The following is a 25,038-nucleotide window of genomic DNA, read 5'->3' as shown; positions in this document are numbered from 1 at the left end:
ATAATAGCAACATTACATATAGCAACATTACAGATGTCAGCTTAGATCTAGCACAGTGAAACAGAGAGCACCTAAAATAAATTAGCATTTTCAAGAGAGATAAAAATCATTGTCAAGTAACAAATATTATGTTCTTTCATCTGATTTGTATTCTAGGAGTCAAGTGGGAAGATAAAACAGTGTTCTGAAGATTGCTTAGAAAATGTTCATTTACTCAGAAAGAGGTGAATAATTTCTATCCAATAACATGCTGAATAATATTTTTCTTATCCTGGAAGTAACTTCTTCTAGAATAATTTGCGATTTTTCCAGTCATTTGTCACTGAATAAGTTCTGTATAAGTCTTGCGCAGAATACATATAACCATTGCAAAATCCAAGTTATGTTAAGTAGTTTTAGCTGGACTGGTGAATCAGCTGAGAAAAAGATTGGTTTTCCTGTTGAAGCAGAAAAAAACCTTTGGAGTCTAATTCTGGGATAAGCATTCATGATACACATTCAAAATCTGATTTCTATCAGTATTGTCTCTTTAATTAAAACCCACATTTGATATGATCACTCTTCCAATTAAGTTGTTGTGCTATGGCAGTTGCTGGAGTGTTTGTGTGTTTTGCACATGTGTTGAAAATTAGTGTGTTTGGTGTACGATTCTAACTGGGGACACAGGTGCCCCATGTACCCTGCAGGTCAACTTTATGTTAAATCAAAATTATTGTGTGACAACCATGAGGAAGTCACCAGTAGATGGGGATGAAATTGAAGTGATTTCCCTAAAACATAACCATACTTGTTTTTTTTTCCTTAAGGTAAATGTGCAGTTATTTGACCTATAACACTGTTGCATAATAGAAATTAATTTCGCAGATAAGGCACTTTGGAATATTAATAGCATTGAAACTTTTCAGTACCTCACACTTTAATCACTTTATATATTCCTTTATTTCTTCTTTTAGTTTTGGTATATTTCCACAAGATGGGAATTAGTAGCATAAAACGTTTTATATGGTAGTCCTGTCTCATTTTTATGGCAGAATAAAATTACATCCCAATAATACCACTATGAAGAATCCATTGTACAGTGGTATAACATAAGCTAAATCAAGATTTTCCTTTAATCTGCAAGCAACTTGTATTTGATCTTACCTGACATGTTGCCAAATGTATGATCAAAATCAGGACCACTCATAAAGGGAAAGGTAGGACCCTGAAGTCTCTCCCAGTCTGAATCATCATCTAAATCTTGTATCCAGTAACAAAAGCCATCTTCAAAAGTGCAATTGACTTTCTCATAATCTGTGAATAAGAACCTCTAGTAAATAAAAATGACAGAGACGTTAAGTATTTTCTCAGAATTACATAAGAATGAGTGACGATGTAAATTTTTAAGTATGTTTGAAAACAGGAGCTCACAGTGACTCAGTTTATTCTTCTATGCAATGCAACATAATTACTCAAATAAACATGTTATTTGTACTTGTTAACAAAACACTACAGCTGAAGGTGGCCCTACATGCTCTTGCGCTCATTCACCAACCTTCTTTTCTGATCCTTCACCAGTAATGTGGGGGAGTGAGAGAGGATCCCCTGCATAGCAAACACTAAGGGCTAACCCTGCTCTTTTCGTCTTTTCTTTGCCAAGGCCTGGAATGCTCCAGCTGAAAGGGCTCACTACCAGAGCTGAATGCTCAGAAGATAAGTGCTGTGCTCCATGCACCAGGGATGCCCTTTTCCTTGTCCTTCTTTGCTCACATACATTTGCTGCAACATCCTCATCACTTTTCTCCCCATGGTATTTTGCTCAGTGTCTTTTCATGGTGCCTTGAAGTGCAGGTTAGCTCTCAGCAAGGGCTTCCACATGACAAGGGTTTGTTGGCACTCTGGATGCCTCCTGCAGCATGTCCCTTCCCAGTCACATCCCCTATTCACACCCTGCTTAAAATTTAGCAGCGGAAGAAGCCTTCACTTGTCCAATCTGCAACTAAATTTTTTTCCCAACTACTAAAGAACAGCAATGCATGAGTCATATTGCTGCATTTTGTTGTCACCGTAGATTTACTGCATCTGGACTTCTTCCAATGCCTATTTACTGAGCAGATATTTTCCTGAATGTTAGTTTTACCATTTGGGACTAGTACTTGTGGCAATGAGAATAATGATTAGTGTCAGTGATTCAACAGTGTTCATTAGTGAACAAACTTCTGAGAGGAATCTGATGGAGATGCGGCTAGAGTTTTACTCTTATTTAAACAGATTAACTTTGTAAGGCATCACCCTACTGCTAGATACAAGCCTGTAAACCTGTGGACAGTCTCACTGAAATCAATGATTTAATCTTTAAAATAGTATAAAGTTTCTCAAAGTGGATCTAGTTAGTGGACTGAGGCCAGAAAATACTGCTTCCTTTTTCATTTCCATTTTGTCAAACTGAAAATACAGTTTCACCAACTGTTGTGGTTTAACCCCAGCCAGGAACTAAACACCACACAGCCGCTCACTCACTCCCCTCCCACCCAGTGGGATGGGGGAAAAATTAGGAAAAGAAGTAAAACTTGTGGGTTGAGATAAGAATGGTTTAATAGAACAGAAACAAAGAAATTAATAATAATAATGATAACACTAATAAAATGACAACAATAAAAGGACTGGAATGTACAAATGATGCACAGTGCAGTTGCTCACCACCCACCAATTGATGCCCAGTTAGTCCCTGAGCGGTGATCCCCCCGCCCCCACTCCCCCCAGTTTATACACTAGATTTGACGTCACATGGTATGGAATACCCCGTTGGCCAGTTTGGGTCAGCTGCCCTGGCTGTGTCCCCTCCCAGCTTCTTGTGCCCCTCCAGCTTTCTCTCTGGCTGGGCATGAGAAGCTGAAAAATCCTTAACTTTAGACTAAACATTACTTAGCAACAACTGAAAACACCATTGTGTTATCAACATTCTTCTCATACCTAATTAAAAAACATAGCACTGTACTAGCTACTAGGAAGACAATTAACTCTGTCCCAGCTGAAACCAGGACACCGCACTTTCGGGGTAACAAACAAACACACACACAAAAAAACCCACTTACTGTTTAGTTCATTTGCATCAAATGTAGTGTACGTTGCATTAAAGCCATTGTGATTTTCAGAATAATCTGATATAAACTGTGCTGTAGCCTCATGAGAAAAAATGTAAATTGTCTCAGGTTTAGGCCCTGACAGAGAAGCTGAGAACAAATGAAGAATAATATGGTCAGAGAGAAAAAAATCCCATGCACATTAAAATCCACAGTGCTGTCACAAAAATACAGTGTATTAGCTTTTTGAGTCTTAAAGAATGTTTTCCTTCTTGTATTGTGATCCTGCCTACAGTAGCTTCAAAACCCTGAAGTCATTTAGCTGTTTGGCTGCCATATAAGTATTCTGCATATCCCATCTCTCATATCCATCAGTACAGATATCAGCTAGTGGAGAAATGTCTCTTATAGTACATATATTCAACACTATAATCTTCATATCCATGCTTATTGTACTATAAATGTTCTCAAAATTTACAGATATGCACTGTAAAACTCTAGAATCACAGTATTGATTACATATTTTTGTTATATATACTTACTCTTACAGTTTAATTAGCACATACACTTACAGATATTCAAAGAGTAAGGAAACTACAATTGCAATGCTCCAAGAAACGACTGGACAGAGTGCTAGATAATCTCATCTAGGCTGCCTTTCCATGAAAAGGAACAGATGATCTTTCAACGTCCCTTCCAAACTAGGCAGTTCCATGATTGTATGGTACAATGTATCTAAATTTTTACTTTAAATTCTAAATTAATTGAAATTCTTTCATATAAATTCCATATGTGTGAAATGAAAGGATTGATACAAGTCATCATACAGTAAAACAGTTGCTTCTCCATCTAAAGCTGATATGATGTCCGACAACAAGAGTTAGACTAGTGACCATATTCAGGATAATGAAAAATCCAGAATTCTTCACTGTTCTGTGACAGTTTTTGTCTCTGCTCTTCCTCTTCTGAAGTCCTTGCCCAATTTTGCACAGATAGAGAGACTTTGCTTTTCTGAGGAGGAGCTATTTACCTACTTGTAATACTATATATTTGAAACCATGCCAAATTGTTAAGGAAAGACAATGGGCATCATCTTTCACACTTTTAATTATATGTGCATTATTTTCCTTTCTTCTTCTCAGGTTCTTTTGCTTAAGTGGAGAGTCTTAATCTGGAAATGTCTTGTAGTCTTTCCTCTACATTTGGTATTTCTAATACCTGAAAATCTACTCAAACTGAAAAATTTTAGGCAATGTACTGAAAGGACAGTCTTTAACATTGTCTTTATGTTTTTGTAGTATCACTGGTCATCCTAACAGCAGTCCTTAAAACCATGCAAGTTAACAGTTGCTGCAGACAATATTATTGAAGCAATGTCTCACATCTAAATTGAAATTCCAAAGGGGGGTCAAATTCAAAGCAGAACTGAAAGGGTAGAATTTCTCCATTCTTTATTTTATGAGACTCTTCCTATTTCTCATTCCCATTCTCTCCCTGCTTTCAAAAATAAGGATAAATAATAATATATCTTTCTGATTTATCTCTAGATGTTTATCTTCAAGTATATGTATTACACCTTTGATGGAATTCAGCTGTATAGGCTGAGTCTTGTGAAAAATGGACAAAATCTCAGTTTTCCAGAATAGAATATAGAGACAGAGATAGGTATCATCACTATTTCAAGGTCTGAGGAAAGCAATGCCATGCTTGTAATAAATTTCAGGGAGTATCACAGTACTTCCCGCAACAGTTTCAGTTTAGATGCCTTCATTTTATGTTACTCTGTGATGTTACAGGATCTTCTGACAACATATTTCCAGTGAAACATAGACCCCACAAGACCATAGCTCTGATCAAGTTATCCAGATTGTTCAAATAAGATCTTAAAAAAAATTAGATATTTCTTAATATATTAGGGAAGCATTTATGTGGTCACTTTGTAAGAATAGATATGTTTATCAAGATCAATTGTCTAACAAGGTAAATTTACACAGATGCATTCTTCCACTTAAACATACACAGGCAATTTTTTTCACTTCAGAACACTTATTTTGCCACTTAAATTTTATTAATGGAAAAGTAATATTAGCTGAAAAATAACCTTACCTCTTAAAATCTTGTTTTGTCCTATGCCTTCAAAAATATTTAAATTGTCCACATATTGTTGTGTATCAAAAGAAGTGAAGTTCAGTTTAATGGATAACCCTTGAGGCACTCTAAGATAACAAGAGAAAAATAAACTTCAAAACTGGAAGTCATATTTTAGTAATCTTTTTCTGACTGTAGTAAATTCATTGTGTGCTTGAATGATGTTAAGTTCAGAAACAATGTGAAATTACATTAATCAAGATTATTAATCAAGATGACCTATTTGGCTAATTTCTAGTTTGTAAAATTACCAGAGGAATAGGGCATAACCTTTTGTAACGGCACAAGCACTCCTTTACTCACTCGAGTTAAGTATATTTTAGGAACTGAATCTTCTAAACTGCTGAATGTGATATTCAGCTGAACAGGTTTTTTTCTTTTTTTTTTTCTCTGCATCTCATTAATTTACAGTTACCTTTTAATACATGTTACTAATAGATAACATCTCACTGCTCAGGTATAATTCCTAAAGTCAGAGGAATGGTATCATGGTATCAATATGAATAACAAGATTTCAAAATCTGACTCCTGAAAGTCCAAAATAATGTCTCGTATGATAAAAACAGGATTTGCATGAAGATTTGAGTATCTCAAACCCACTGTTTGGGAACATGTTATCAAACCTAACCATCACCCAGTACGTTTAAGAACAAAAGTCACTTTAAAGTGTAAAACATGCTGGGTTTTACTTTGCTGCAGTTATGTTCTTTCAGTAATCTATATTTGAGTAGTTCTCCCATTGCCTTTCCACTAAACATATACAGTAGTCCAATTTCTAAAACTCTACTATCACAATCAGCTTAACTTCCTATACCACTATTTATTGTTTTCTGGAATTGAGAGGCCCGATGAAGATAGCTTTTCAACAGCAATCTGCTGGTGCTTATCAGTACCAATTAGTAGAGAAGCGTGAAATAAATATTTGAATATTTGCATTTGCTTTTTTGGGGGGGTTATATATTTCTCCATAGGAAAAAAAAATCCTTGGTTCGAAAAGAGTAAAACATGTAGTTAAAAGGTAATCTTTCAGGAAGCTAATCTCTCAGAGAAATATTAAGCATACTGCTCTTACTTTTAAAAGGAAAGGAAACCACATCTTCATTTGGGGAAGAGTTAAATGGAGTGAAAATGTAAAAGCTTTTCCCAAAGGTAATGGGGAAATCTTTCTAGACAAAGTCAGAAGAGAAATCAAATCTTGGATGTGTTGTGACTTTTAACACATTTTTATAGGGATAATAAAAATAATAGGACAAAATGTCTCTCATTGGTTACTGGAAAACCCTAAAGCTTTCCTCATAGAAACAGTTGTGTTCAAAAGGGAGATAAAATTTGAGTACCACATTGAATTTTTCAGGCCTTTACTGTCAGTGTTGCCAGATTTTTTTAAAGCTGATGAGTGGAAAATAAAACCATATCGTTGTTTCTGTCATTGATCAATCTGTAATTACACAGATCTGCAACACCTGTACTATATTACCTGCAATTACTCATGATTATTTCAAAAATTAACCTTTTGTTAGCTACATACCTGGTATAGATATCTACCTAATGCAATGCCTCTTGCAGCTATAGCAGTGTTTGAAGCAAAATTAACAGCTTAGAAGGAAGTAGTGCACTTGAGACATGAGTATTTATTGTGCTCAAATTCTGCAACACCATGAATTTAGGAACAAGTCAGGCTTATATTCTGAAGGATACAATCTTGTGCTTCTCCTGTGACACACCTATATTTTAAAACCAGTTGTAGCCAGTAATTATTGGTGAATAGTATTGCTGAAGATGAGAAGGAACAAATGTACTAAACAGAAGGAAAACCATGACTTTTTCCTAAAGTGTCAAGGTAAAGACGAAAGTCCTGAGCAAACTCAAAGGCTAGCACTTTCAAAGGAGCCTTGGGAATGACAAGTCCAAATCTTATCCAATTTTAAAGGCATTTCCTTAATCTCCTTTGAAACTCTTCTACCAAATTAATGCTTCTCAGAATCAAAGAATGGCCATTATTACAAAGCCATAATAAAAATCACTGCTTTTCAAAGCAGTAACTTCTGAATTGGCAGTCATTGTAGGGATTTTTAGGAGCTTCCAACTTACAATCTTCTACGTTATTTTAGATATGTACTTTAGGATGAGATTTATCACATACTGTGGCTATCTTTTTTTCTCCCTGGTCTATGAAGTGGACCTAGCATGTCAAAGTCAAATAGCTGTCCCTCCCTGTAGGTATGTATCCTTGATTAAACAAATTTCACTTCTTGTGCCTAGGGCTTAAAAGGCATTTGGTGCTATTATGTCAAATGATACTCATGCACTTTTAAAACATACTCCTAAATGACTTAGGAGCACAGGTGCTCTAAACTCCCAGATGAAATGTGTACCCATAAATGACAAGGGAATTCTTGAAAATTCCATCTGTTAGTTATATCATATAAAACCATTACCTAAAGACTAGTATCTACTGTAATACATTGAAACAAATATCTTGCAATTATTTTTCCTGTGCACGCATATAATACACAAGATTTCTCAAAATCATACCTAAGAATTTTTCTAAGTGGGAATATTATTGATATAGTGAAGGGTGTTAGGCATGGAAGTTTTTAAAGAAAAGTTACATAAATACAAAGGAGAAAATGCTATTACATATTTTCCATCCTGGGGTGTTTGGGAATACAAACAAATGGCATAAGGTTGATGTGCAAGAAACAGTATCACCTCATAATCAAAACAATGTTAGGTAGGAAATTATTGGAAAATGGCTTACAGTATAATCCATTGGCAAATGATATTTGCATTATATGGTTTTGGATAATTCATGGAGTAAAAAAACCCAGAGGAATCAGTCAACATAAATTTCCCATCACAAACTGCACCTGTAAAGATATAATGAAGAACATTTGTCAAAATGCCATTTGAAAAACAGAATCAGAGCCAAAATGAGGGTGACCTTAGATATTGGTTTACTTGGAGTACCTTGGAAATGCTTTGTAAGCAACAATAGGAAGACAATGTAAAAAACACTACCAACTTACTCCTACTTCTGATTCCTATGACTATTTGATCTCAAAGTACTATATATGAGAAGAAAAGCAGTACAGATAATTCACTTTTGAATTAGAGACAATCCAACTAATCTGAACTAGTGCAAACCAATCCAAATAATCCAAATCCAACAGTTGGATTCAACTAATCCAACTCTCTTTCATTTTATTTTAGACATTTGTAAGGAAACAGGATCTTGCCTTAACAGTTCTTATCTATAGCTATTTTAAATCAGGAAATTGTATTTGCACTACCAGAAACAATTTGGTATCGTATGAATAAATGCAAGAAGGGATACAGTTGACTATTGCTATCTCTACTTCTATGAGCTTCCTAGTTCCTCACCTTATATATTACTAAGCAGTCAAAGAGATAAGTGGATATCCCAAGTTTCCTGCCAGCTAGTGAATTCATTCATCTGAGGTAAATGTCATCCCTCATCATATATTTTTTCAAAAAGCTTCATTAGTTTTGTTTCCTTGGTACTGCTATTCCCTTCTATGCATGTTCTTCAGTTTAAAAATCAGTTATTAAAAAAAAAAACAGTCTATTTTTAAGCCTCAGCAAGATTGGAGATGCTAATTCATGTAGAGTTATTTTATTTCAGCAGACACTGAAGCACTGTTGAAGCTTTTGCTGCATCTCTTGAACATTATGTTAGGAATCTGTCTGATGATGGTTTTTCTTCAGTTTCTCAGAAAACATCATAAAGCTTTCAAGTAAGGATAAAATCAGCACCATACATGATTATCTGGAGAGGTAAGGACAAGTTCATCAATTTGAGGCAGGTACTCAGAAGTTAGATAGGCCTTTTCATTAACATCACAAATGAAATCATACCCATAATGACTACACAAATTATGAATAATCAATCATATTGAAAATTAAATGGAAATTTTATTGAGCTTATTTCTCCTCTGGGAAATGATATACATAATGATAAATCTGGGCTCCTTGTCTGTTCATTTTATAAGTGTAAAATTCTTTCTGACTACCACCGTAGCAAACACAACATAAAAATTAAGCTTTGTTTCAGTCAGGTTCAGGCATGCACTGTTAATAAAGACTGCAGAATGAACTTCACTAATGATGATATGTCTAATGCATGAGCTGGAATAGAAACACATTCCCCTTTGCAATCTTTATGGCCTTTGAGAGGAAAACAGAACATATCAGATTTTAAATACATAGAGAAAAAATGTCCATGAAAGAGAGTTACTATTCTATATAACTTTTTATCAGAATAGGCTACAGCTTTAGAGCTGGTAATTAGTATAGAAGTACTTTTTCTGTCCATTTAAATTCATGTGACTCCTGTCTGTACAATTGGGCTAATATTTACAATCATTTCCCACTGAGAAGAATAAAATCAGTGTGAGAAGAAGGAAAGTGCCCAACTTGTTATTAACAAAGTGTAAAAAAAGTGATACTGTTAACAAGTTGTTAGCAAGACACATCCTGATCTAAAAAGGAGTTTATAGCACTGGCAGTAATAAATAGAGAAATAGCATACTGTATTAATAAAATTAATGACAAAAGTTTGCTTTTGTCAACAATTCATTTCTGTTCTTCTTGTTTCCTTTTATTTGTTTCTTCTTATCTCTTAACACACAGTGAGTAACTTGAAACAGGACAGAAAGATTCAGGGAAAAATCCTTAGGCTGCTCATTCACAGCCTAGCAATAGTCAGTGCTTAATATCTCAGAAATGAACATGAAGATAGCTAGGACTGGTCCTATTTCCCTGAAGAACCTCCCAGTGCTTTCTCATTGTGGGGAGGAGGCAGCTGTGGTCACAGGTGGACAGGGTCAGAGAAGTCTTTACATTTCTGCCTCCTCCTGGAGCCCTCAGAAAAGCCTCAGTTGTCTCCTGTCTCATTAGGAGAACATGTTTTATAGGAATCACTTTCACTGCTTCCCCAACATGCATCTTGCTGTCCATTTCTATTTACTTATGTTGCATACAGCTCACATTAGGAGGGCTTAATCCTGTAATCCTTGAATTGCAGGGAGAAGCTCCCCAAACTGGTCAGATCAAGTCCACATCTTTTGCTTGACAGGATCTTTCTCTGCCAAGGACAGTACATTACTTCCTGGCTTACATATGATTAATCTCTCTCAGTACTGTAGTGATGCTATGAGGTAGGTAATCACAACACATTAGCCTAGACATAGAACAACTGCAAAGAGAGTCTGTAGAGAGAAACACCTCCTGGGATCAGCCTCCAGTCTCCCTTTCCTTAGACTTATGTGCTACATAGCTGCTTTTCAGCAATGCCAGCTATTATTAATAGATGCTGTTCAGACTTTCACATTTGTCTAGAGACCCTTTCACTGAAATTGCTAACTGCACTTTTGCAATGCCTTTTGTTACTGCACTGCATTGCAGAGCCAGAAAGAAACTTTTCAAGATAATTTTAATCAATACAACCAAAAAACTGAAGGCATTCAGTTGCCTGAAACTCTGCTGAGAATCTGAGATTTTACTGAGTTCTGTCTAATGCAGGAAGAGACTATTAAAATTCACCCCTGTACCCTATATTTTAAAACCATTAACATATTCTAAAATGAGAAGTACTAAAGGGAATAATAATCAAGATGAAAAAACAAACCCAGTTGTTTAACGGCAGCAACTCTGTTATGTGCAAGAGCACTTGTAGCACAAATAGTGAATTAGCTGTAAATCTCACTCTGAAGCACTTCTGAAAATCTAGACAGTTTTAGCTTTTATATGACTGTATTAAGTTACTCTAGGGATGGGACATAAGTCAAAAATCGAAGAGGTGGGAGAATTGGCAGGTATCCCATACGTGCATACAGCTTATTGCCAGTCATTCTACTGGTTTTGCAAAGTCTGCTAAGAAACCTAAATATATAAATTTGGAAAAGCTCAGAGTTTTTGGATGGAAAATTCTAAGGCTAAAATGTAACGTAAGAGTCATAGAGCAACAATTTGTCCTCCAGCCAGAATTGTATTTCTGTAAGGTTATGAGCTGAAACTGCTAAACTAATGGTAACTGAATGAGTTGCTTGGAAATACCAGGCATCAGTGAAGATGAACAGGGACAAATGATCCAGCTCCCTGAAGTGGAGCATAACTGTAGCTAGTTTCCTTATGACAATCTGTCTATTTTTACTTGTATGCACATTCCTGAAATTTTTATCTCAGTTGTGCATATTCTTTAGTGACTGTTAAAATGCTGATTAAGAAATAATATGCTCAGTTACAAAGGAGCAGGGCATTCACAACTTATATTTGGTAGAGATTCAGTGAGAGACGCAAATCACCTCCAAAAGCTATGTGCATAAGAGGCTATGCCTCAGCTGAAGAACTCTGCTTAAGCACAATTCGTAACTTAAACCACTGTGTAGCCTCCAAGGCACAGCTGAGTCATGTTTACATAGCTTTGACTGCAAGTAGGTGAGCTTATTTTTGTCTGTATCTACCAATGTATGAATATCAATTAAATTCTGTCCTATATAACAGGTCTGACTGTAATATCTTTAATAAAATGTGAGCAAAACTTGTAAACTCAGACCTAATAATTCATAGTAACTAAAAAGCATTCATTTTGATGAGATGTATAATACTACTTTTTAACTATATGGATCTGCACTTTTTTATTTAGCTGTAGCTAAAATAAAATAACATAAACCAAAACAAAACAAAACCCCCAAACAAAATCCATGTCTCAAAACAACAGTATGATTGTAGAAATGAATGACTGAATAAGTCTTGGGTTGTGCTACCTTAACTCTTGCAGTGAAACAGAGATCTAGCTGAAGCTACTTTAGGACCTTCTGATTTCCTCAACTGTACAGGGACCTGCTCAGAGCCCACCATCCTTATGATCTAGCTGGATGCAGCTGTTAATCTAGAAAAGACATTTGGATGTGTTTCAGTTGATATTCTACTGAAGTATTTTGATGGATATTTTCCCCCAAAAGTTCAGCTAACTATCCCTTCTGAATTGGCTGCACTCAGAAGAATGCAAGTAATGGGCAGGTCTGCAATTCACCTTTTTATTCCTGAAGAAAATTACACTTCTGGTAGAAGGGGTCAGGATGCCATTAGCCTTCAGAATCAGGCTTGCAGATTCCTTAAAAAACATTGGTCTTTTACTCGCTTGTTTGTTTTTAAACTAGAGCCCAGCATTTTACAAGTTTCTGAAAGCTCAGACTGGACTGCCCACAATTATTCTCAGGAGACCTCAGAAGGCTGTTCTCACAGCAGAAGGGAAATAAGCTTTCCAGATTTCTAGCACCAAATTCTATAAAAACCAACCAAACAAACCACAACACTTGGGGAGTTAATCGCTCCAACTTTTCCTAAAACATTTGCAAAGCTCTCTTTGCAGGAAAACTTTACAGACTTTGAACTGAGAGCTGAGACTGTGAAGAGCAATGCAGACAACATTAACGTGCATGCCTCCCCACCAACAAGCTGCACACAGTTTGGTAAGCAGCAATGTAGTCAGACTCCTCGGTACAATTTCACAGTGTTCACTGCTGCATGGAACAGTGGCTGCTCTGCACAAAAAGGTGCTCAGGGAAACTAGATAGATAAAGGCAAATAAACTCACTGGTGCTGAAGGATATAAGCTTTTTCCGTTAAAAACCTATCAGGTTTCAGGTTTGTAAGACTTTCACAGAATCACAGAAGGGTTGAGATTGGAAGGGACCTCTGGAGGTCATTTCGTCCAACCCCCTGCTCAAGCAGGGCCACCTAGAGCCCATTGCCCAGATTTTCACATCCTCATCTTGCACCTCTCACAGTGGTGCCAGCAACTCAAACATTTGTGTCAGAGTCATACAGACACTCCTGTTCCCTGGCAATCCGTGTAGGGAGATGCAGGTGGGTGGCCAACAGAGTTAAGACATCCTGCCAGGGCTCCATCCTGCAGTCACACTCGCATGCCCTGGCTGCAAAATGCTGCACTGCCCACCCTCTTCCCCCCCCATCCCATCTGTGTTTCTGGATGTACAACATCAATGTATCTGAGTGTACACAGTAACCTGGGAAAAGCTGTTTGTAGTGTTTTGTATGATGATATTCTAAATGCTAGAATTGAAAGAGAAACCTCCCTTCTGACTCCAGATATGCCATTAGGTGGTTTCTGATACTAGATAATGTGACTTTATATTTGTATAGGGTCATAATTTTAATTTTTTAAAAAGAATATTATTTGATATTACTGGTACACAACTTCATATGAAATTTCTATATTATTTTATAATTTACATTATATTTATGTTATAGTAACTAATAATTTCTATATTATTTTATATTAATACAGCCAGATTATAGTATTTCTTCATTATTTATTAAGCATATTCTTCATTAATGAGAATTTTAAAGAAAATTGTTTCTATTTAGAAGATAAAGATTATAACAATCTCTCTTGTTAATATTTTTAGTAGAATTGATTTGGACTTCACCATGCAGTTTATTGCCTATAAACAATTTACAAACTACTGACAAGTTTAAGTATGTTTAAAAAGACTGATTCACAGGGGTTTACATTCTTACCACACGTTTTTTCAGATTCATCTGAACCATCTGGGCAGTCCAAGACTCCATCACAAAATAAATCTTCTCTAATGCAGGTTACACCATCATCACAAAGTTCATCAGGTGGCAAACACTCAGCTGAAATAATAAGGACAATAGCAATAACAGCACAGCAGTAATGCAGTTTCACTACAAAGGAAAATTGACTTACCTTTGCTTACTTTAGCACAAATCAAATCAACTGCTCTATTATGTTTTACAAAACTGCATTTTCAGAAGCCTGGAATGAAATATCACATACTAAGAAGATAAATTAAGCACAGTATGGAGGAAGTTCTCAGAAGTGACATATTTTTTGAAACTAAGCTTGAAATAGGGCTGGAAGAAAATTTCCATGAATTCCCATTTCCTTCCTCTGCCCAAATAAACTACTTTATGCAATATAATAAATGACATTTTCCAATTTCTTATGCTTGAATGACATGAGAAAACTGTACTTTGGTTTAAATAGCGGTGAAAAATCTCTGGTTTTAGTAATATAATTTAATTTAATATCTTCAACTTCAACACATCACAATGTTGCACTTCATCATGCTAAAGAATCTCATTTTTTTAACTAGCATATCTTGAAAACGAAAGCCTTTAAGACTGGATTTTGAAATACCAGGAATATCAGAAACCCTATTCTTTTCAGATTTGCAAATTATATTTATAAGTTAAGGGCAAATTTCTGCAAAAAGAATACATGGGCAGATCCTTAAAATTGTGGAATCTCACTAATAGTGTTTTCCTTGAGCATAAATGTTCATCCAGTGCGAACATGCTCTTTTAGTCTTTAGATAGTTTTGGTCCTAGACATCTGTAGAATTCAAGTAGGTCCTATTAAAGTGAACAAAAACATGTAGCTAAAATAAGCTTTGGATAATTACTAATTTCAAAATTCTTGAAAATTGCATTAAAATCTGTGGAAACTATTCACTCAGCACTATTCACATAGTTCCTTTTCAGCAAGCATTTACTGAAGTACAGAAAAAAGTAAAAATTTCTTATGCAAGAGGGAAAAATATTAATTTGTAAAACTGATCTTGCAGCTTCTAACCATTATTGCTTGATTTACTTTTTCATAAAACTGTTAGTTCTGTAATCAGATTAAGTGAATGCTTGTATGATATTGTATTGTATATCAGTATAAGTGACAAGGACTGAAATTGGTTTGGATGTATTGTAATATTTCAAAGTGCTTTACAAAACACTTTCACTGTTAACAATGAAGACACTGTAAAGCAAGAACTGCCATGTTGCATCCAATTGGTAATTGAAGCAAACCAAACATAGTTTAGTCAAGTGTTGGAAGTGATACAGTGCCAATGAATGGCCACAGATGAACAGAGACGAAACTGTGTGTTCTAGACCCAGAACAAAACCCCAACCAATAATCTAGGAATATGTGTTGCACAAGCCCAATATGCAAGAAAACATTGTTTACATACGACATGATCAATTCTAGGTTTAGTCTTCACTCAGAAAACTAAACAGCATTGCCACCTACTGGATAGAAAGAAATTAACATTTTCTAGTAAAACATTTTGACTTTTTTTTAAACAGCAAATTACCCTAAATTGCAATGTAATTGCTATACTCAGCTAAAAAATGGCAGTAAATACATTAGACCCATTTGAAAATGCTTGTAAATGTCATATATATTTCACCATTTAATAAGGCTAGGGAAGGTTTTCAAAGATTCAGACAGCTTTGGCTTTCTGTCCATTGGAAGTCATGTGAGAATTTGCTAACAGGTTGGGGTTTTTTTGTTTTTTGTTTTTTTTCCCCCCAAAGAGCCCGAAGAAATAATAGGAAACAAAAATGAGCAGTCAGTAGAAGTGTCAATATACACAACACATATACCATTTTTGTAGAATGTACAGTCTTAGAAGTCCCTTCTCCTTGAAGAGGTCTCCTTGGTCAAATCAAAGGTAAACCCACATATCATGTATTTGTAGGAATGGAATGTGAGAATTTAATAATGTGAGAAGAGGCCGTAGGCAAACAGTGTAATTCTGAGATCTCAGATTGTTTCATATACACTCCCTGCTTCTCCCTGTCTGTAGTTACCTACCTACAGTTGTTGAGAACTTGCTTGTGGTGAGCTGTCCTGAACCTGGGCAAACACAACCCAAAGTTAGAACTCTACTTCTTGCTCTCTGGCAGCACCTCTGCAGTTGCTTGGGCAGAACTAAGCAGCAGCTAGTCTGCTCTTATATCTGCATTATTTGCTGTATCCACACACTCCAGTTTAGGTAATGATATGGTAACACCAGCTTGAGTGGCTTGATCCTAAAGGTCAAATGTCACAATAAACATAAGAAAAATAATGTGGAACCCAAGTGTATTTTAAATCTCATTCTTTTAGCACTAGTCACATGCTTTTCAATAACTTCAAAAGACTTTCAGGGTTTTTTTCCTATTAAAATAACAGCAGTACTTTCTTGTCTTTCCCTGGTAGGGAAAAGTTCTAACCTGAAGATGGTGTCAGGGAGCTTGTAATTAGAGTCACGGGATTTGCTGAAACAAGATAAGTTATGACAACTTTAATATTAGTACTATAATGTGTATGTACATTTTCTTATAAATAAGATTGCTAAACAAATCAGTTATCACAGTGTGAGGAGAGAAGCCTCAAATCTTTCTAGTATTTGTATATTTACATACAGGCATACATACATACCTGTGTGTATACATATTTACACATGAACAAATGCCTAGGTAAATAAGTAGATTTGTATTAGTGATAGTAAACTGCAAAACATTCTGGAAAAATGGAATGCTTATTTGTGATTGCTCCAACACAATTTCTACTTAGATGTGATTTTAATAAAAATCACTGAGGATGGCCCTGGTGTTTCCAGCTCCCCAATAGTCTTTTTTTCCCACTTTGAATTTGCATTAGCATCCCTGTTTACTATTTTTACTTTCTAGATTAAGACTCAAATACGTGAGTAGGATGATGATGTCCTCAGCTGAAAAAGATCCCCATGTCACTACAGTTAATGGATCCTCTCCCTTAGTTTATAAGATGAAAGGCCAGAAGGAATAAAGTAAGAGATGCGGTAAAGCCTTCTTGCCTTGTCTATAGTTTGTCACCTATCAGTTTTGCTGGCAGAAGTTGCTGATCATTGGCCAACACAGACTTACTTTTGTTAGATGTTCCTGCTCTCTCAGACGTACTAGTGCACAAACTTGCATGAGGACTTCCTACCAATTTTCTATCAAAACATGCTTATTTAGCAAACACTATTAAGCTAAGCTAGGACATTTTGCATTAAATGGATTATGCACCGTTCTATGTCAGCAACTTTAAAGACACAGTTCCTCAGACAGAGGGAGAGGAGGGCCCAGCAGAAGGTGTAGGAAGGGTGCAGCTGGATGGACTGTTGCTCTCACACAGCTACATTCAAAGAAGGAAGCTTCATTCATATCTTCACAGTAGTTTCCAAAGTGTTATATACATACATATCTACCTACATATCTGTCTACATATTTCCTAAAGGATCACTATTTTGGAAGGAATGAAACATTCAAAGACCTAAAACACAGGTGCATGCATGAGCAAGCAGTTCTAATGAAACAATTATCAGGAAGCTATCTCTTGAAGACTGTTGAAAAAAATTGGGACTGTTACAGGCACTTCCAAAAGTGCATGCACAAGTTGACAGCAAAAACCATGAGAGGAAAAGCACAGGACAGTGACAGAGGCATCAGTGGTATAAGCACAAATCACAAATGGTCAATTACTGTGTGATCTCACTAAAGTAACATGTGAGGTGGGTGAGGATGGTTTTAGTGTGAACAGAGCCAAAACCCAAGCACCAGCAGATGTAAACATACCACATATGGTAAAACTTAGGTATATCGTGGGATTTGGACTGAAAAAAAAAGAGCAAGGAGGCAGACACTGTTAGCAAACATACAAAAATGACCCCAAGCAGACCTAGGACCAAGTGGGAAGGAATCCAGACCAAGAATATTATTCCATTCCAGCCTGGGGTGCTGACAACTCCCAACTCACTTCCCCTGCCACCACACCCACACCTCCCCATTTCTTCTTGAGGATGATTAGCACCATTGAACTTAGGACTCAGAGGAGCATTGAGATAGCATACCAGAGGAACGGATAGATAAGAGAAAATTCGTGTGTTAGCAGTTTTAACTGTATCATTGGGAATAAGCTGTAGTAGTTGTACACTTTGGACTATATGCGTTAGCCTGTAACTAGACTAATACAACACTTTCATTGTTATGGCTGTAATTAGACTAGCAGTAAATACTTGGTTCCTATATTCATAGGTGCCTTTCTTTAGCTCACAGAAATTGCACAAAGCTCCTGGTCTGATACCCTGCCCTGGAGAATTGTATGTGATAATTTGTATGCAGTTTGTATGCAACAACTCGACCTGCATGTAGTGCTACAAAGCACCTGCTGTATTATTCAGCTCTCTGACTGACTTTTGGCAGGTTTGTAGTCAGTGAATTTGTGAGACCAAGGAGTTGTGTCTGCTTCATACCCTATCATCCTAAGACTTCCAGTGATAGGGGAAGGAAAGTCTATCAATCAACATTGCTCACTATATTGGTAATCACAGCATGAGAGTAGGACTCCCCAGCCTCATCTACCTGCCTAAATCTGTGAAAACTTCAGCTTGACACTCAGCTGGCTGATGGAGACTCAACTTCTGTTTTCATTCACTAATTAAGGTCTTACAGCTTTTGTACAGACTTCAGATCACTGCTTGCTCAAATGGTCAGAAACAATGAAGGGCAGCTAACTATCACTGAATGGACCCTAAAAGTCAAGCCCTAGTTACAGCTAAGGCAGCGTTACTACGTTATACTACCTGAACAGCAAGTCTTATGTTTCTTCATGTATTTGTAAAAAAAAATAGTTTCTGTTTTATGAAAGATACTGACCTGGTGAAGTTAAAGGCATCATTGTAGTAAGAGTTTCAGCAGCTACTGGAAGAAAGCAAGTTCGTTATAAACTCCTTTTATAGCACAATATCTAGTTTTACACAACTCAGAAAGAAAGTTTAAATAAAAAAAAATAAATCAGCTGTGACTACTTCTCTTTAAATCACTAGCAGTGTCCTGCTTCCTTCCTTTTGAACATCTCACCCTGTTCCCAGCCTTTTCTCAAACTCTATGATCTTCCTAAGGAGGAAAGGTCTATATTAATCCCTTTCAATCCTCAATCCCCATTCATTGTATTGCATATAAAATGTCTTCATCTGGGAAATCTCTGTCTTGACACTTTTTATACGATGGAGATTTTCAGAGCACCTGTGTCTTATAGAACAGTGTTTAGATCAGATAAATGAGTTAAAATTAACCTGGGATAATTCGCAAGAAAATAAGTTACTTCTAATCACTGTGAAAACTGTGATTTCAAGTTAGCCACACCTGTGTTGTAGTTGCCTCCTCCTCTGAAATAGGAACAGGACTTCTCTTGCAGAACATACTGAGATATAGGATGCAAAAGTGCCATATATGATTATGATCGCTAATTAGTTACAGTTGTTATTTTATTGAAGCACTCCTAATGGAATGGACAGATGGTATCTCATGTGAAAAGAGGCATTTTAATGATCCGCAGCAAGAAAAGTTTGACTACTTCAAAGTTCATCAATAGATATACAATCTTTTAAAAAGCTCTTCATAATTTTATTTGGTGACATTTTTGAAGTATAATGAGCAATCACTTTCAACAGTGATGTGCAGTTATTTAGAACAACTTCTTATATGTGGTGCAAGTAGTAAAGAGAAATAAAGATGTCAAGACTCTGAATTTAGCTTTTGAATACCTGAAGTACTTAGCAAAAAACGTACCTTTTAGAATAGAGTAAGAGACATTGCACACCAGATGTCCCACTCTCCTTAAAGCAATCAGTTGCTACTTAATAGTATCTCCAGCAGGTCTTCAAATGTCAGCTAATCAACTTCCACTTCAAAGGATTCAAATTACTTTTTATCCTCACTCTCAGTGAAGGTCTGTTTTGAAGCTTATTGAGGTAAAAACAAGGATTTCCATTGATCTCTTTGGGCTTCCATTTAGGCTTTGATAAATTTTCTGGTACTTACATAAAATCACTATATTTATATATTTGCAGAATTTAAAACTACCTAATTTTTAAAGCCACATGCCTTTTTTTCCCATTTACACTTTACCTAAGCTTTAGAGGAATATGAAGTCAGTTCCTTGGGCATACTTGTCCAGAAGCCACACTCTGTATTCAGTTTGTTGTTCTTACTGAAATCTTTTCAATAAATAAGTCTTCACTCACTGTGAGGCTGAGCCCTTTTCCTTATTCTTTAGCAAAACAAAATGGCAATTGCATTTACTTATGAAACAACACAGTTGGGGCTTAATTGCTTTAATTTAAGGGATAATGAAATTAGAAATGTTATGCTACATAAAAGACACGAAGTTGAGTGGTTTTCACTGGGAAATCACAACTTTGTCCTTTACTCCCTGCTTAGTGAACACACAATGCTGACTCATACTTTCTAGTTGACAAGGTTGTAAATGATTCTTTCAGCTGCTACTTAAAGTTCTGTAATGGGGAAGGAGGGTACCCATAAGCATAAGTAACAATCCCTTTGCCAAAGTTTTCCCTTAGGAGCCAAAGTTTTCATTCATGTTACCTGTAGTTCTCAAGGGATTCTACAGAGAAAAAAATTTTTACTAGCATTACCTGTGACTTGTATGCTGTTCACATCAATTTTCAAAGTCTGGGTAAGATTAGTTTTATTTGCGTTGAAACCCAAAACCAGCTCATTTTTTATTTTCTCAACTGTTACCATCTGGGTAAAATAAAGGCTGAAGATCACAACAACACTAGCAATACAAAACAGAAAAGCTGATTAGTTATACAAGCTAATGAAGTAAATTTGCTATATGACTTATCATCTAGACAGTATTTCTTTCCAACAAGGGTTCATTTGCAAAGTCAGGGTTTCTTTAAGTGTTGGCTGGCAAAGATGACACATAAAGGAACACCTCTTAATTATCAGGTTGGTTTAAACCTTGGAGAAACAGTTTTTTTTTCCTTTATCTACTCTTATTTTCACTGTGGGAAAAAACCAAAACAACATCCATATCAATTGCTGCAATGGAGCTGAATTTGGATAAACTAAAGGAGAAGTAGGTTTATTGTTATTCAACAGGTCTCCTAGTTTAAGCCCTAAAATATTGATTGTGAACCTTGAAGTGTTATGAAAATTATATAATATATTCATGTTATAAAAATATAATACAAAGTGATCACTTTTATAAAGCAAAGAATCTGTGGATTCTGCATCTGTGAGGATCTGCTGTGTGATTGCCTGGATTCTCATAAGGAAACAGTAATGGCTGCAAGCACAGATATTTTGAAATCAGTGGTTAAACCACATTTAACTTCTATGGGGCCTGAATTTCTGCCAGAGTGTTTTCTATTTGCTCTCTGCTGTCCCTTCTAGATACTATTATTAAGTTTTATATTTGTAGCTAGATTAAGGTAGCATCAAAGTATGATGCTTGCTAAAGTTTTTCTCCATTTACTTAAATTTAGGTTCAAACTTTTTTATTCTTAAGCATTTATACTACCCAATTGCAACTGACTCAGTAGTGCTTTTTGGTAAGAGGTGATTAATCCTGCCATTTTGCTAAGCTTAGTTTGCAATTTGCAATATATGGAAAAAGTCTCTTTAATTTCTTACATGTTTCTGATAACCTCTGGGCCATGCTAAGCAAACAAAAGCTTTTATTGCTATCCTTGTGACTCAGCAGAGTTTCAAGGGTGAAATAACAAGGAGATTGCCCAAAGGGGTAAACACTTTTTAAATGAAAAGAGTCAACTAGAAAATAGTTTCTGAGACAAAGTAATATTTCAATTATTATTTCAAAGCAGAAATGAATGCAGATCCTTACTGATGTGTTAAAAGCCAGATCCAACATTCATTGACATCAGGTTTTTCTGTGATTTCTGTGGTATTTGTGTCAAGATACAGCTGTGGAATTGGTTTTACCAAATATAGATATTTACAGTGCAGATACCTAGATTCCTATTGCAGTTGTTGGAAAGACATAAGCTGTTCTTTGGCATAATTGATCTCCCCCTAAAAAAGGCATCTAAACTGACCAGATGAGAAAACTCTAAAAACCCATCACTTACAAAGAGAGCCTTGAGCAACTAGCTCAGAGACGTCTCCATCTTTGATGCCCAGATTTTGATGAGAAGAGTCCCATTCTATGTGCAGAAACCAAATTGTGCTGACTGTATCTACCTTCACGAGGACAAAAACCTGGAAGTGACCTACTCCTACCACTGTGTACTCCATTCCCTTGATGTTATAAAATCCTTCATAAAGTGATCATTCTCCACCTTTCTAGCTAATTAGGTTTATGCCCTCACTATTCCAATCAAAAGATTGCTCTAATTCAAATCTGCTTCCCATTTTCAACATGCATGTATTCACAGCTTGCTAATATCCATTTTTCTTTTGCAAGCATGGTCATTCAAATGAACTGTCTCCTCTGAATATTTATCCACTTTATGTATTTACAGACAACATTTATATCACAAGAACAGCTGGTATCACAGAATTGCATCATTTGTCATCATGTAATGTAAACTTTTCTTTAATTTTGTGGTCTCACCTGTAGGATAACTAATTACATCACTCGTTTCTCAAAGTCTTCCAGTTCTACTAGGGTGTTAATCTTTTGTCCTCTGTTTTGTTCTTGCCTATCATAGTGTGTCATCAGACCATTCTTTATTTAAAGCCCAAGTTCCTAATGATAATGTGAGATCTGCCCCCCAGTCTAAGCAGCTTCCTACTAGCAAGCTCAGCACAAACTGATATCCTTTCCTTTCTAGGTAGTTTCCTACCTACTTCACTGTCCTTACCTTTCCCATTTTTCTTTCTAACTCGATAGTGCCAGGGACTATTAAATTTTTTTTCTTCTAATCCTACAGGATGTTTTTGGAGGAAAGATATGTCTTGAAGCTTCATATGCTCTTTAGAAGGCCTTATCCAATCTCTAAAGATGTATTTTTTCATCTGTTCACTGTCCACTGAAGAAGTTTCTAAATTAATAGCATCATTGCCTCTTGCCCATATTTTAAGTAAACTTTGTCATATGCAATTACCCAGTTTCTGACTTCTTGAATCTTTCATGGCCATCTTCAGATTTCCTGTAGAAAAACACAACAATAAAACAAAGCACAACACAAAAGCACATGATTCCCCTTGAGTTTATAAAGTTCTGCATAGGAAGCGTCTTCTGAAACTGTTTAATAATGGGACAGAGTATTACATGTGTTTTGCTGAATCAGGACCTTATTAAGAACAGTGCAGATGGAATTAACACTGCAGACCTCACTGCATATACTGGACTTCTTTGCCAGCTGGCCTTCAGTAGGACAACCAACATAACAGGATATTGAAAAATGAGGTCAAACAAGCTTCAATAAATGAAGCAGGTCTTACTGGACCTATTTTATAGACTCTTCAGGACATACAGGGTGCAGCTTTACCTGGTGTCAAATGACAGCCTCACTTGCTAACACCCTAAGGAAAGTAAGTTAAGTGAATTCATGTCCATAGGGACATAGGAGTATATTTCCATTCATCTGAGCTTATGTCAGCAGATCTCTAACCTGAACTTTCTTCTAGATAGCAAGGGCCAGCAATCCTGCAAACATAGCACAACTAATAAACCTTGGAGGAAAAAAAAAAAAAAATTAACAATTCTTTAAAATATAGAGGTTCTGTGAGCTGGTCTTAGGGCTCAGCCTTACTGGTTTGGTCCAGGCATGGACTTATAGGAGTCTGAGAAGGAAGTTTGCCCCAGTAAACACATTGGTGTCAAACTTCCCACAGCAGCACTTGGAAGAGATAAGACATGAAAGGAATAATATAGGATGTTCCCAAGGATCTCTTGGAAAGCAAGGTATTGGTAAGTACTACTGAGAGAAATAGCTAAGTGAGGACTTTTGACCTTTATTTGCAAAGTTTAATTAAATTGTACCTACTTGAACTGGGAAATTTCACATCTCTTGAATTCATTTTTCAGATCACTTTCTTGAAAAACTTTTTGTATCTATATGGAAAAGAGAAGTCTTGAACAAATACAGTAATTAAAAATACACCCAATTGTACACTGCATTCATCGTTTTAATGCTAAATAATTTTTCCTTCCCAAATCTAGACTACAGAAGAAAACTTTTTCTTTGATCTTTCACTTATTTTCACAAATAAGGAATATATTGAGTTCTGACCAGGCTTAGGACCTGAAATACCTCATTTTGGGGAGAGGAAAAAGCCATCAACAGCAGGTTGTGTTAGGGAATTAATGTACCTATCAAATAGTCTTGAATTAACCAGAGACCAATAGGTTCTTACCAATTGTTCAACGTCAAAGGCAAGGACTTTGAAATCAGTTGATGATCTGTTTTGCAAAGCAGGAGTGAATGATGTCCCAGAGAGTATTTCAAATGTTCCCATGTAACCATGAGTATTCCCATCTGCTTCAGCTGCATAATTAAAAATAAAATTCATTGTTTTGAATTATATAGAAGAAAAATGAAAAACATTACATTAGCTTTTACTCCACATAGATCATCAAAACAATAACTGTTAGCTTTCTGTTCTGCTTTGTAATCAGAGATATTTTGCTTATGCTGATTTTAAAAGTGATAGACATTTTTCAATGTTTACAATAGTTACAACTGTAAACATATTTTATGAATACTATTTGTCCTTGATTCTCATTACTTTCAATTCTGTTAAAATGCTGTTTTCCAGCAGCACTGTGAATGGATAAAGGGCACAATGGTATGTCCAGTTAAGTTTAACACAAGGGACAAAAATACATGGGAAGAATAATAGTTAGTGAATTTTGAGTTTTTTGTGTGTTCTGGATTAAAAATATTAAGAATTACTACTTTGCACTTTATTAAATGTTGTGCACTTTTTATATAAATGTACACTGTTTTTGATAACAGCACTGGAAACACTAGTGTCAGACTAATTAAACTATTTTTGACCTGACCTTTCTTACCAATACATGCATTAAATGCTAGCAGGATTTATGAGGAAACTAGATAACTGGTCCTTACTGCAAATTCAATCTTGATTTTTAATATGTTACAGCATATGAGGTATGCATAAAGCAATTCATTATACATATACATTATACATTAAAAATACTTTCTCACTGTGTAATGCACTGGAAATTTTC

The 25,038-nt window shown here is 35.9% G+C and overlaps 1 protein-coding gene across 1 annotated transcript in view; it reads right to left on the bottom strand.

The window, feature by feature from the left end:
- TMPRSS15 (transmembrane serine protease 15) overlaps nucleotides 1-25,038 on the bottom strand; it is a 57,392-nt gene that overhangs the window by 31,370 nt on the left and 984 nt on the right. Inside the window, exons 2-12 of the mRNA XM_069785320.1 lie at nucleotides 24,201-24,331; nucleotides 23,831-23,898; nucleotides 22,946-22,990; nucleotides 20,507-20,649; nucleotides 18,722-18,770; nucleotides 15,877-15,971; nucleotides 13,779-13,898; nucleotides 7,972-8,080; nucleotides 5,169-5,278; nucleotides 3,075-3,212; nucleotides 1,144-1,293 (exon numbers count right to left, since the gene is read on the bottom strand). Coding sequence (XP_069641421.1) covers nucleotides 1,144-1,293; nucleotides 3,075-3,212; nucleotides 5,169-5,278; nucleotides 7,972-8,080; nucleotides 13,779-13,898; nucleotides 15,877-15,971; nucleotides 18,722-18,770; nucleotides 20,507-20,649; nucleotides 22,946-22,990; nucleotides 23,831-23,898; nucleotides 24,201-24,331 — 1,158 coding nt within the window. The remainder of the gene's footprint in view (nucleotides 1-1,143; nucleotides 1,294-3,074; nucleotides 3,213-5,168; nucleotides 5,279-7,971; nucleotides 8,081-13,778; nucleotides 13,899-15,876; nucleotides 15,972-18,721; nucleotides 18,771-20,506; nucleotides 20,650-22,945; nucleotides 22,991-23,830; nucleotides 23,899-24,200; nucleotides 24,332-25,038) is intronic.

This window comes from Haliaeetus albicilla, chromosome 6, assembly GCF_947461875.1.
Source record: "Haliaeetus albicilla chromosome 6, bHalAlb1.1, whole genome shotgun sequence".
NCBI classification, from domain to species: Eukaryota; Metazoa; Chordata; class Aves; order Accipitriformes; family Accipitridae; genus Haliaeetus; species Haliaeetus albicilla.
Note: the sequence above shows the minus strand (reverse complement) of the source record. Positions and strands in the feature narration are given on the sequence as shown.